This window comes from Mugil cephalus, chromosome 6, assembly GCF_022458985.1.
Source record: "Mugil cephalus isolate CIBA_MC_2020 chromosome 6, CIBA_Mcephalus_1.1, whole genome shotgun sequence".
NCBI lineage: Eukaryota > Metazoa > Chordata > Actinopteri > Mugiliformes > Mugilidae > Mugil > Mugil cephalus.
In genome coordinates, this window is record NC_061775.1 from 11,980,559 (window position 1) to 11,995,094 (window position 14,536).

Sequence of the window (14,536 nt, forward strand, 5' to 3'; positions counted from 1 at the left end):
CAAACGAAAAATTTAACTGATGACTCTAGTCAGTGTGTTTTCAGTACAGTTAAATACACCATGCAATTCTTTGAGGCAGCAGCAGAGAGCAGCATTACACTAGTCTCTACAACATTATCACAAGCAACACCATGAGGGTGTAAAAAATAAATAAATAAATAAATAAAAAGTTTAATACACATTCTAGTTTTGTTTTAAGATTTTATTTGAGCATTTATTATACATCTTTAAGGCAAACATGTCTGTGCAAGATAATACTGTGCGGTAAACATTCTTTAGCTGTATAGTGTAAAAGTGTGTACTCTAGACAGTTACGGAAAGGCAGACATCAATTTCAGACCTATGCTGTAAAGCGAGCTTAGCTAAAATACAGTCTGCAAATGTGACTCCAATGTTTGCATTACGTTAAAGGAATGTGGTTCTATAGTTTGGAGAAGACTTCAGAGACTGTAGATGAGAAGGTGATCTGTCTGATGCAGCTAGTTAGCTTAGCGTAAAGAAGGGGGGAAACCGAGGGAAACTGCTAGCCTGGCAGGAGGTTGTGCAGTCAAAGCTGCAGCCTGATCTCACTTGACAGGACGGCCCATCTTGGGAACGTCTGGATGCACAAAAAGAAGACAAAGAGTTTGGATCACGACATGTTTTACATTGGTCTTTTGTTCTTTATTGTCTTAATGAGACTGTGGCTGACCGGGTCTTGCTGGCGGTCTGTGTTTGCTGGGGAGCTCGGAGCTGTCTCTGTAGTCTCTGGGTTTGGGGACCTGGGGCTCTGGCACGCCTGGCCGGGACTTAACTGGTAAAGGCGGCCGGCTATGTCCCATCCCAGCTTCCGAGCGTGAGGGCACCACCACTTTCTTGTGTATTTGAGGATGGAGGTTGGTGGGGGTCGGTGGCTGGGATTTGTTCTCAGAGCAGGTGAAGGAGCGGTTGCGCGGGGTGGGCACTGGGGGGCGATCAGCGTCTCCGTCTGCTCCTTTGGAGGACGAAAACAGCGCATCTGGGGGGGAGAGGTGGTCCCTCTGGGGAAGTTCTTGGTCTTTTGGCCGGCCGTGTGATTTCCCCATTGAGCCATACAGCGGATTGTCAAACATCTCTGATATCTTTCCATCCTCACCCCTGGTGGACAAAGGACCAGTTATTAAAGATTCACTTTCACTTCCTATTGAAGATTTTGTGATTTTAGAGATTTGTTTCTGAGCCCAAAATGAAACTGAAGTCACTTCACGCCAGAATAAGCACTTACACATTACAAACTTTTCCTGTGGGACTGCGTGTGCCCACATCATAACCGCCCTTCTTGGTGTCTTTAGCCCCTTGCCCGGCCGTGGCGGGGTTTCGCGGTGGCATGCTGTAACTCCAGCCCCTGTCGCACGCATTCCCACCTCTGTATCCAACTCCCATGTAATTGGGGTTAGAAATATCAAGGGCTTGCGTAGCAGAAAACCTGTCAACCGAAAGAAATTAAAAATATCACACGCTGGAGTCACGCTTGAGATATTTTTGGAATTAAGATGAAGAATCTCACCTGTCTCCACCTTTGCCCTTTGAGGCGACGCCGTCGTCCCTTTCGATTTTGATGAAATCTGAAAGTAAAACAGAAATTGATGCTTCAAGAAGTGAAGTGGGAAAAACGTTTCGATAAATAAATCCTGGGCTTGGATCCAGACTTACCGTATAACTTCTCAGATGTCTTGGCCTCGGTGGTGTGTAGCTGGATGCCACCGTTCAAAGTGCCCGTCTTCTCTCCATGGTGAGTCAGTGTGATGTGAAACTCGGTGTAGCAATTTTGGGCGGCACGCAGCGCAACGCAGCCCTCTCCTTTGAGAATAACACACCAGCCAAGTGTAAGCACAACTGAGTTCGGTGCATCTGCGCTACACAACTGCACGTGCGCTCATTACCGTACGACTCGTCGCAGTCCGTTGACTTCACACACATGAGGATGTGCTGGTCCAGTAGGTACTCGGGGTCGGAGATGATGGGGTTGAGCTTGAATACACAAAGATAAACGGTGATTGAGTGATGTGTCATTGAAAAGGGCCACACTTCCACACTGACAGCTGTGTTTTATTTCACCTCAACTTGGTTTCCAAACCAGACTTTTATGGACCCGTCTGGATGCTCCGTGTTCTCTCCCTCTGAAGTCTTCACAGTTTCTGGGGGAGACATTAGTTTTATTAATCGAAGCCCATGCAAAGCAGAAGTTCAGCGAGATCTGCCAAGAAGAAGAGGCTTACTCTCTAGACAGCTAGAGTGAAATTCGATGAAGAACTTGGTCTTTGACTTTGTCGACAACATGGCCACGCAGTTCATGATTTGTATTCCACCCTGAGGCGCACTATTTGGATCTGGAGAAAAAGAGGAAGAAGAAAACATTAGGTCACAGTTTTGGAGAAGAGCGCATCTGCGTTGAGGCTGAGTGTTGATCGTACCTTGCTTTGAGACATACTGAGAGGCGACGCCGACTTCAAATGAGGCAAAAACAGGCGAGTGGTCACTTGTCATGATGTCATTCGTGCACCCTGCAAATTAAACGGTTTGAAGAAATCATTAAATGTTGTTAAAACCGAAGCAACAAAATAACACTTTTCATATTTTCTACAAAGTTTCTTTGAAAAAAATATTAACTTCAACCAAAGTACAGCTCCAGTCATAAATATGAGCATTTGAAATGTTTTTTTTTCTTTTTTTCTGTATTTTAACAGAAACATTGACACATACGACATCATGTAGTACACAAAACAGAATATTTGAATGAACAGGTGAGACATGGTAAAAGTAAACTGGCAGAATTGTTTGCGAAGGTTGTGCTGGTCTGAAACAAACAAATATTCATATCATGGCAAAATCTGCTCAAATAACAAATGAGACCATCATTATTTTAAGACACGGACGTAAGTCAGCTTTCAACTCAGGATGTTTCTTCTAGAGAAGTCACAAAACCTTTCAAATCGACCCTTAGCTCCCTCCCTGCATTTCATTTCCCTACATTATCACTATGGAAACATGAAATATGTTTTAACAGTCTCATCATCTGGTCCTGCCCATTCAGCTGGTTGTCATCACCACGGTCTGGATCAAACTGCACAAAAAAAGCTCTCCGGCTCATCACCTTCCTTACAATCAGGTATTCTGGATTCACCCACATGGGACATTGGAGTCTTGTTTGTGGGACAGTTGTTGTTGACATGGCACCTCTGATGGAAGGAGCCTTTTTCTGCTTTTTAGATTAGTCCACTGAGTGTAATTTTTCAACAATATCTACATGTAGAGACCCACAGCACGGCCTGTGAAGCCTTCTGACAGTGCCACTAATTGTTGCATGTTTCCCGTGTCCTTAGCTGCCTCAGGATGTGGCTCAGACTCCACAGTGCTTCCATTGTTGTCCTCCATATCCGCCGGTACGTTCTTGTTAAACAGGTTCTCTAATTTACATCTCTAATTTATTCGGCATTTTACCATCAAAAAAAAAAAAAAAGGTGCTCCCAAAACTTATGACTGGTACATGTTCATTTACATATTCAGTGATTGTAAACTGTCATTGCTTGTTGAACTGACTAAGGAGCAATCAAACTGTAAACAGGGGACTACTCACCGTATGCTTGGCAGACCACATGAACCAGAGGGTATGACTTCCGCAGGACTCGATCACACCATGAGGGCAAATTGTATTTTGTCTGCAGAATTAAAACAGCCACGTATGCATGAGTAATGAACACGGGTGTGTTTTCACACAGAAGCCTCTGAAGCAGTAAAGATAAAAAAAGCTGCAGATTCAGTTTGTAGTGTGTGTTCGATGGTGGATGAGAGGGCATCAAAAAGCATCAGTCATATTCTCACGGGCAGAGGCGCAAGCGTGTCATTTCAGATTTGTGTTCACCGGTGTAGATGCTGTCACAGTTTCTGCACAGTGGGGCATGACAGGAGACGCACAGTGAGAAGAAATCTGAGTAAACATGGGCTTACCCCTGTGGCTTTGGCCTTTGTGTAGGCATACTTCTCTCGCGTGTCTCTTTCAAAGCGATACGTGGGTGCAAATGTGATTTCCTCTTCATCTACATGTGAAATACATTTTTTTTTCTTTTTAGTTTCGAGATACGCCGACAGTCAATGAACACATCAGAGAGTTCTCGCAGGAGACCACATACTGGACAAGGTATATTTAAAAGCCTATTTGCTGCATATTTGTAATAATGTCTTAATGTTTTCTAGAGCTCACCAAAATGCAAGAAGACCTTTCCGTCGTTCCTCTCCATGCTGAGCTGGTCTCTGGAGAGGAGGTCCTGGTACTGCTGCTGTTTGATTTTCGTCACGATGTTCTCAGCGTCCTGTGAAGGGAAACGGTCCAAACAAGTGACTTTTGGCAGACGCCTGACGACCAGCGAGCAGATGCTTTTTCATGCACCAGCCACTGAACCACAGCGAGATCTTTCATTTCTGACTTAAATGTCTAGACAAATTCCTCCATCATCTCCGTGAAGCAGATCTACCGACCTCATATGAGTGTCACCCTTAGGAAGGTGCGTCCTCTGTACGACTTACTGCGGGTGGGAATTCGATGCGGTAGTTCAAATCTCCGAGCCAGAAGAGGTGCGTGAACCGGTGAGTGATGTCAAACGGATTGAGCTTCTTGTCTCCCAGATTGAGAAATCGAAGGATGTTGGTGTAGTTTTGATTACGTCTACAAATGCAGAAATGAATAAATAATATAAAATTACGTGTCAGAGATGTGGTTTTAGGAACTGATTAGTTTTTTTTTATTATTTCTGTTCATGTGACACAAATAACCCTCTGTTTCATCTCCAAAAGCCATTTTATAAATTAAGATCATTTTAACTTCATTCATATCAATTGCCATTTTAAGTTAAAAGCACTATTGTTTTTAAAATGCTTCCACTTTCTCATCTCGGTGGCTAGTTTTAAACCCACCACTCTTGGGTTATATCAAAAATATAATGAACAAGATTCACAAAGGTTAGAGAGCACATTAAAACTTGATCCACCAAATCTAGCGACTTTGAAATGTGTTCCTGTCAGGGAAATGGCTTCTGAAATCCACCCGCCTATTAGGCCCATTAAATGGTGCAGTGTATTTGCTGACAGTGATTTACTGTAGTATAATCTGCCTCTGTAAATCCTTGTTTCAAAGGTATCGCCATTTTTTAGTTGTAGTTAGAATTAAACTGGCAACAGCCTTTATATCTCCCAGTATTTTTTCTTCATCACGCCTCCTTCTCCTCCCCAAAGATTTACTTTAAGTTTCATTTTGGAAACTTACAAAATTACGTTGAATATCAACAATGTGTCACAATTATTGGAGTTAAAGAGAAGAAAAATGTTCACGTAACTTAATGGAGCTGGAGTGTTTCACAGTGTGTGGGCGTTTTTTATGTTCAATAAATAGCACTAGGTCAAGTTTAATATAGAACGCATTTAGTAGGTAGGGGGTCTCTACTTTAACTCTCGTCAGTTTTGGGGTCTTGGGGCTGAAAAAAGACTCAAGACAAAAGACCAAAATACTGCTGAGTGCATCAAGCATATCAGAAAAAAAGCTAATGCTAACAAGGTTAGCTATAGTTAGGAGTTAACAGATAGCATGCTTTATCTTCACATCTTTCACTTCAAGAGCATGTTGTGGGAAATATGAAATAAATAATCTATTCTAATCTATAATAATAATAATCTATTGATGAACTGAATTATGCTTTTTATGCATTTTTGTCAGGTCTCAACAGATGTGTTTTTTTCTTCCTTGAGGCAAGTGGTCTTGCCTCCTTCCTTTCTTCCACTACATATAGTGTAGTATACTATACAGTGAACTCATGAATTTCATGTATTTTCATTATGCACTTGAACATCCTTCAGTCACAGGAGTATGTACTTCTTTTGTGTTGCTTCCATAAGCTCACCGCCTAACTATCCACCCATCACAGAAACTACACCATCCGTAATATCCATAAACGTGACGTTATTAAGTGCAATTTGCTGCTCACCTCAGCTTCTTCTCACTTCCAGAAGTCAGGTGACTGTTGACAAAGCCAAAGGACGTACCGTTGAACATGAAGGACACTCCCACGGCCCCCTTGTTTCCTACAAATCAAACGTCACAGTGAGCACAGGTGGGTAAACTGCTCACTGACCTTTTACTTTCCTCTTAGCTCGACACAAGTGATTTGTGGAGAAGTGGAACAGTTTACCCAAAGTGTTTGCAATCCCCGTCTTCACGCTGTCTGAAAAAATATGTGAGATCCTGTTTTCATGCTCAGGCTTGGCCAGGACCACGATCCGAATGTTCCACAGGGTGTGAATCGCCACCTGGATGTTTGGAAAAGGTGACATTAGATGGGTTTGTGCTCTGCCACGTTGGTCAGAAAATAACTTGTCACAGTCACCCACTTGTTTAAAGCTAATGTTTGTGATGTTCCTCAGGACACCTTTCACAGTATCTGCCCACTCCCGCTCCCCCAAAGGGTCCTCCTGCGTCCCAATTACGTAAAAATCATGTGGGATGTGATCCGCCGTGTCGTCTTTCGTCTTCCCTTGGCCCTTACACTGAAACCAGGATTTGATGTTGTTGGGAGGAGTAGCATTTCCTGTGGGTTCATGGATGAAATTTTAAATTATCAGCAGTCAGTCATAATACAAGCACTGAATATGTTATCATCATTGTTACCCATGTTCCAGGTTCCCACAAACACTGTGATCATGTCCGGTTCAGGCTTCTCCGAGTGTTGTGTCTTCATTTGTTGAAGCAGCTGACAAAAACCCTCTCTTTTCTAGGGTCACCGAAAAACAAAAAATAAACAAAAACAAAACACATCAAACCTAAATAACCTTGCAAGACAGAAGACTTAAACAAAATAAGATCAGGCTCTGCGACAGTTGTCTCTCAGTTAAACCGTCTGCATTCGGCCGATATGTTGATTTACCTTTGTGTCATCAAAGACGAACTCCTTACGCAAAATCTTCTCCTTCTCCGTCTCCACCACGATGACAAGCTTGGTGTGCATTTTCTGGGATTTCACCAACTGGAGGACTGAAGGTCACAGCATTGGAATTAAAATGAGTGGTTCTGCGGCACCACAGCTAAATGCTAACATGCTCACAGTGACAATGTAAACATGCCTTCTAGGATTTTGTTTATTGTGCATAAATGTTCACCGTCTTAGTTTAGTTTTGAAATCAAAGTTCAAATTCTGATCTGAGCTGCATGAAACAAGGGGCAGTCGTTGACCTTTATTATGTAAAAACTTAATTAGCCCACTTGTGCTTGTATATTAATCTCTCCATCAGTTTGGGGGTCCTTGGCCTGAAAAACAGTGAAGACCACTGGCATAGGTCATAAGTTCCATCTCTTCCATGTTAGCGGATGGGACTTTCTGTAATTTCAGGTCGTTAATATAACGTTGAAGCATTAAGTGTTATTTTTGTGTATAAATTTAGTTTAAGTTAGTTATTTGATGTTTCAGAAGCAGGATGTGACCACTAGTTGCCATGCCAACCGCTCTGTAAAACAGACACGTGGGGCTGTGAAAGTTGTAAAAACAATTTTTAAAAACAAGCACAGTGTATATTCCTGCATTCCCTTGTAACTGGTGGAGGTAGAGGAGAGTTTAACGTTAACTGAATGAGTGAGTCTGGCAGCAGACTGGTCGGACCGTACAGATCAGACTCCGACTCCAAAGTTTTAGGATGCCGTAGCCCGCATCCCCGGGAAAATAGCATCAATAATAAGGAAATGCGAGGAAGTAGGGGCACACTCTCCATATTTATATTCAGTCTATGATTTGCACACACAGCTTCCTGGTTCGTTACAAAACCACACTGATATACAAGTGGGACATTACCACTGAAGCTAAGGGGGCGTCATTTAACTCTTGGGCAAAACTACAGCACAAGGCCTTTGTTTTTCTGTTGTAATGTGAAAACAGCTGGAAAAGTCAAGATATTCAGTCCAGTGATGAAGTCACTATAGGCTATAGGCTATTTATCTGTCCAGATATTCAGTGGTGGACTGGAATGCTAGAGCTACGTTGCTAGCATGGGAAGTTAGATTCCTTACTTTTATTGTGCACAAAGTATTTGTCTTCAGTCCCATCTTTTGTTTTCTTGAAATAGAGCTTCCCACTTTCAACATCCACTTTCAGGAACATCTTTGGGGAAATCCCGAGAAATTCTTGCTTGACCTGCCAGTGAAAGAAGAAACTGATGAAATGAACCGCTAACTTCCAGGGAGGTGAAATCATTTCTTCTTTTTTTTTCTCCTTTTTTTTTTTAATCCTGCAGTGTCATATAACAAGTGAATTAGAGAAGCACCTCAAATGTAACGAGTGGGATGAGAGACTTCCTGTGACCTCCGTCATATCCAGCTGAGTCAAAGACAGAACTTTTAGCCTACACAAAAAAAAAAAAAAATAAAATACACAAGCGTCTGTTAGTGGCGTCAGCTGTTGGTAGGGCGAAAACCAAAGACCGTCAGTGAAACGAGGATCAGGGGTTTTACCTTATCTTCTATTGCGTAGAGGAGTTTCGTCAGTTGCTCAAGTCTATTGGACACAGACTGACCTGAATCGATAGACACCTGAAAATAAAGGAAGCAACATTTTATGAAAATGTCTTCTAGTGTGTGCTGCCGACAATGCTACCAGTGGACAACGGTGTCACCAACTTGTCTTGGGAATTGTCCGATCCCTGGGGAGAGCTGCTGGTCCAGCACTTTATGAAAGGCGTCCAGAGTTGGCTGGACGCGGGAAATTTCACTGTCTCACAAAAAAACACATAAACGCATGATTAAATCAGCCTCACACGAGATACAAAAATAAAGCATTGTGTATGCAATCGACCCGCAACTCTACCTGTTTAGGTTCTTGCAGATCGCAATTATTAGCTTCTTCAGCCCAGGGAGGTTAGGGTTACCGTTCTGTACTTGCTCAACATCCAAGAGGACTGAGGTTCTGAAGTATTCCTGGATGGCAGCTTGGTGCTCCTCCGGTACCCTGACAACATAACACAAGACCACTTGCCTCATGTATTGTGTCATATATATATCTCACATCAGCTTCAGGCAAAGTGCATCAGCACGTCAACTCGCTATGTAAAACTGTAGGAATTATCGCACTTAAAACGCTGGATTATGAATCTGGTTGTGGAAAGCTACTAGCAGACACATGAGCTAATTCTAAAGCTGAAGCTAAAGTACAGAGTCAATGGCTAAATTCTGTAAATGTGACTTTTACTATGGTGATGTAGGTACTGTTGATGGCGTGGGTTATGGAGATACTGGACAATAACCACAATAACACGTGGACTAACTACCAAATCCCTAGTACTGTGACTCTGGTTGAACAATTCTTTGCAAATGTGACCTTACGAGGACAAGTCCATGTGCTGCAGCCTCATCATGTAGGTGTCCGACAAGGACTTGGAGGCTTGCTCAGAAGTCTTGAAGTCGCTGTCTTTCACATCGGTGGGGAAGATCCTGGGTGGAAGCTGCGGTGGATGATTGGGCTCTGCAGCATAAAGTCATATTGTATGTTTAGGACTTGTATCCGCTGAACAGATGAAACCAACAAACAGCCACATCTTACGCCTTTCCCAGATATCATCACTTTAATAGCCTTAACAGATCTTTTAGTTGTAAGAGGCTCCTTGTCGGCTGTTGCAGCATTACCCATGTATTGTTTTTGACCCGGCTCGTCGTCCACCTCCTCCTCCGTCTGGACCGGGTACTGCAGATGTGTGACCAGACCCATGTTGGGACTGTAGTACGCCTCCACCAGCTCGGGCAGCAAGGTGAAGAACCTAATGGGAACGCCATCAGACGCCTGCAGGCCACAGAAGGAAAGTTAAAGATGATCTGAAAAGTCAAGTCGTGTTTTGTGTTGTTCAGGGAGACACTTTTTTTTTGTTGGTATTTTCTTAATAAACCAGGGGACATAACCTTATGAAGTCAGACATGTTGCTACATCTGTGGCACTGAAAATCCACCTGCTCCACCTTTAAAAATGATCAACTAGTCCCATAGAGATAATTAACACGAAGCATTCAAATGACTTTTTGAACTATATACCTCTTTGTTTAACGTTTTATTTTCAGTACTGGTCATTGTGTGCCATAAGTTGTGCCTATTTTAAGCTTGTGAAACTCAGTGTTACCCGTTGTTTTCACAATACTTAAAATGGCGGCAGTGCTGAAGTCTGAATCAGAAGCCAGCAGAGTAACACGTGTGCAGCTTTTGAGAGACTACAATGTGAACAAAAATAATTTTACTATGTATTTTTTGATAATTACACTTTATAGAGCCCTCAAAGGGTCACGTAGAGTATTAAGTAGTATAAAAGATGTAACTTGTAAGCATTAAATAAGCAAGATACATTTGAAGAGAACAATATTTTCATGTGATGGCCTTAGTTGAATTTGTTAGTGCTCGTCTGTAGCACGCCGTGCAGCTTCACAGGTGCTGCTGCATTAAACACAGAAAGTGTGGACTGTGTATGAGGAAAGAGGAAGCACGCCCTTGCAAAAGTATCAGGATATCTTCATTTCTCTCCTATTTTCTCTTTTTGTCCCTTCTCTGTGTATGTGAGGTATGTTTTTGAGCAGGAAATGGGTACATTTTGTGACACATTTTGTCTGACACATAATCGGTAAGCAGAGGCAAACAAGAGGAAACTATTTCCAGTTAACAATTAATCATCTCAACTGAAACAAAGCATTACCCATTTAGCTTATTTTCACCATCTGGTGTTGTATGAAGACAGGTGAAACCGTGACAGCTGGGCTAACAACACAGCAGACACAAAAGACATGGACAACAGAGCTGGACATACCAGAACTGAAGAAGCCCTTTGATGAGAGATGGTTGTTTTTTTGTTTGTTTTTTCGCTTTTTTTCTAAAATGATGTTATATTGGTGGAGGTTATTTTATTCAGATGTACAACCCCATAGCTAAACATAAAGGTTATTAATCACCATTACCTAGTTCTCTTTCTTTTCTCTTCTTCCTCTTTCTTTTTCTTTCGTTTTTCACCCCCCTCATTTTCACATAGAAAACTTAGCACTTTGCCACCACTGTAGTTTAAAGGTTGCCAGCCCTCGGGAGCCCCGAGCATTTGCATGAATGGCCTGTAGACAAGCTACACCTGTGACAATCTGTAGTTACACCAATTAGAAAGTGACAATCCTCTTGTTTAGCATCATCATTAATTATGATTCATTATTGTTATTATTAGCACATTTTTAGTCTTTAAGGTTTCCATTCTGACTTAGCCTTTAATGATCCACAAGGGGAATTACTTGGTCACAGTGGCTTAGTTGCACACGCTTAAAAACCACAAGTAAAAAAAAAGTTAAAATAAAATATGAGTAAAATAAAATATTATAAATAAATAAATAAGTATTAGCTAGTAAAATAAAATACAAAATGTTGCATATAAAATATTTCCTGCTCGTCTGTTTCCTCAATCATTCATTAAAACTACGAACGTACATGTGTAGAGTATCTTTACTTCAACCAGTGAGGTTGAAGCCAGACATATCTCACTACCTCCAGATGAATGTAACCATCTTTGGTTTATTTTTTTTTTTACCACATAGTCACATCGTCAAGCTTGTCACTAATAAGTAGTAGTTTATTTTTCAATCTGATTTACAGTGCAACTGATTACTAGTCCATCTCTAAACAGTTCAAATTTAAAGGAGATGTAATTTAAAAATATGCAAATAAATAGGTGGATTAAAAACGCAGTTTGAAAAAGGGAAATAAAGAAGAGGATGCACAAATTGAAACTGAACTCTATATGAGAGTTAAAGCAAAGTCAAAACGCCACAAACACAAAAACGTACTGTACGTTAGTAAAAGTTCAGAGATGGATCAGATACTGAGCTCAGAGAGCTCGTTACCTGCCAAGGCTAATTTGCATTGTTTTTACCTGTGTCACAGAAAGGCTACATGACGACGCAAAATAAACAGCTAAAGGGAGAGAAGCTGAGAAATGGAACCTGTCAAAAAAAATGTGTTTTTTAAACACCTGATCGAAATCTGCTTTGTTCATTTAAGGTGTGAATCCAATCATTTATTTCTCTTTTTAAGCTGCATTTTCAAACAGATTTTTTATTATTTTATTTATATATATATATATTAATCTTTTTATGTATCCTACTGATGTTTAGTTACTTTTGTGGTTGTTTTTATCTTGTTTTTGCAAATTTTGTAAATTTTCAATTTGAACTATTCATTAATGGATCAATGCTTCATTTGGAAATATTTTTTGGTCGATTTTGTTATCTTTTTCATTTTGTAAATTAAATTATAGAAAAATGAATTGCCAGCAAAATCTCTGAGGCCTGAACCTGGTCTGGAGTCGCCCCATTGGGAACTGATTATTAGATCAGACCAAAGAGCTGGGCTGATTATCATGTTGTTTGGGTGCTTATTGTGTAGAGTGACGGCAACGTGGTCATTTATGTCATCTGAGCATTGTGTAGATTAATTTGTTTACAACTTAATGACTCTGGTCGCTTGGAGGACAATCCAGTTTCATCCAGAGGTATATTTGTTTATTCTGTTGAAACACATCTTACAATAAAATCCAAATGAAGTGTTACCAGAATCACAATTAACCGTTATTTAGTATATTTAGTTGTATGTTAAAAAATAAACTTGAAAGCAAATGTAGTATGGTTAATAAATGACAAGCTATGTAACTCTTTTGGCTGCCAGAGCTCCCCTTATTTGTTCACTCTCTGCAAAATCCAAACTGTTGAGCAAATCCCCTTCTAGCAAACCTGCACACAAGCAATTTGCATTTATAAAAGAATGAAGGTCAATAAAGCAGAAGCCCATTCATTTTTCACTTGCAGGCGTCTTAAGCTTCATCAGTAGCAGTAGTTCTGTCAGATAGTAGTATTCACTGTGTAGCAGTAGAAGCACTGCAGACATCAAGTTGTATTCAGTGTCACATTTCACTTATTGTAGAGTCTGCAGCCTGTCTGCAGACTCTGAAAGGCAATGCACACCAACGCCTTTATGCACAAATGCTGAAATCAGCATGTTTACGTTCTGTAGCATGGCAGTCTGCTCACAGCTCGCATTAACAAGCGCAGAACCCACATCTTAGCTGTATAAGTTTTACAAATGTATGTTAACCTGCCTTTAATTCACTCTCAGTGTACTTGTGACTCATCTGACAGATGCACAGACATTTCGCGCACACAGACACAAAAAATATCAACCTCATTGTGGCACCTCATGAAAAAACACTAAATACTATAAATGTGGAGACAAGTCTGAGTCGGTGTGGTGGGCCGTTAAATATACTGACCTACCCAAATGAGGTTTCGGCACAGCTGCCTTAGAAATAGCCATGCAGCAGCGTTATTTGATATCGTAAGAGAAATAAACATTTACAGCTCATCTGACTTTGTTTCCAAAATTACTGGTAGCCCATGTCGTGCCATCTACCCACCTGGACAGAGAGCTTCTTATCCTCGTTCGGAAGGATTCGGTATGTGTACACACAGTTCTGGTATCTGTGGTTGAGACAGTAAAATGCAAACGTCACAAGCATTGAATGTGTTGATGCATTGGAAAAAAAAAGGTTACCCCATAAAAAGTGATACGCGCAGGGCAAAGGATGTTATGTGGCAGCACAGTATGCAAATAAAGGGGAACTAGTCTTGTGTTGGAGTGTGTATGTGCGAAAATGATCCTGCGGCAGCAGGTCGATCTTTAACTTTTAATCGTGTTACATTAATGCACGGATAACGACGTTTGGAAACAGAAGAGCTCAAAAACACACAGTGCCTGAATCCTCAACTCACACTGCATTAAGGTATGAAGGTTTCATGAACAAGGAACAAATCCACAGTATGAATGTGCATTAAAATCAATTGTCAGTGGAACAGTAAAAGAGAAATAACTTACAACACACAGAGGGCATACGCTCCCTGTATGGACTCACTGGCCCGGATAAGGAAGCTTCCATCTCTTGCTGCTTTGGAAAGTAGATCCTCGGCTTTGGATCGAGTTATAGTGCCATGGTACCAAGGTTGATAACTTTGCATCCTGTTTCTCATCCAAGAGCCTGCACTCAAGAGTTTTGCATCTGCTCTCAAAAAATATACCAGTGCGCCCAAAGTAGACTCAGTTTTCCTCTCTGAATATTTTCATCTTCTCACAGTGCCCTCTTCTAAGTCCCCTCTTTCACTTGTTAATCCACTGCCTCCGCAAGCTGTAAAAGGAAGCTGCTGCTAGCTTAGTTCTTCAACTTCCTCATTTGAGAAGTTTGGTAGAGGAGGAGGGCCCTGGTGCCTGGACTGCCTGTTCTATGTCACATTCACTGAGCTGCAAAATGGAAATATAGACTTAAGCTTGCACAGTGGCCATCTTTATCACTGTAGTCTAAAGATTAACCAGCGAGCTTAATGATTCTGTTTCCGTAAACTTCCTCGTCAGTGTGAACGGTTGAGAAAACAGTAAAGTCAAGTTCAAACTCAAAAAGAAGTGAAAAGGGGAAGTGGAAAAAATGATTCTGTT

General features: G+C 41.2%; 1 protein-coding gene across 1 annotated transcript; it reads right to left on the reverse strand.

The window, feature by feature from the left end:
• Positions 1–187: 187 nt before the first annotated feature.
• inpp5d (inositol polyphosphate-5-phosphatase D) lies at positions 188–14,260 on the reverse strand. The gene is made up of 27 exons (XM_047586398.1): positions 13,925–14,260; positions 13,467–13,530; positions 9,671–9,824; positions 9,371–9,509; positions 8,856–8,996; positions 8,669–8,759; positions 8,504–8,581; positions 8,317–8,394; positions 8,063–8,186; positions 6,930–7,036; positions 6,674–6,776; positions 6,397–6,593; positions 6,198–6,315; positions 5,994–6,090; positions 4,543–4,681; positions 4,220–4,328; positions 3,967–4,055; positions 3,596–3,677; positions 2,433–2,522; positions 2,238–2,348; positions 2,077–2,156; positions 1,902–1,989; positions 1,672–1,818; positions 1,526–1,583; positions 1,244–1,444; positions 692–1,116; positions 188–598 (listed from the first exon to the last, which is right to left on the reverse strand). Exons 1-27 carry the CDS (start codon positions 14,074–14,076, stop codon positions 567–569), a joined length of 3,294 nt encoding a protein of 1,097 aa, XP_047442354.1. The 5' UTR covers positions 14,077–14,260; the 3' UTR covers positions 188–566.
• Positions 14,261–14,536: the final 276 nt, after the last annotated feature.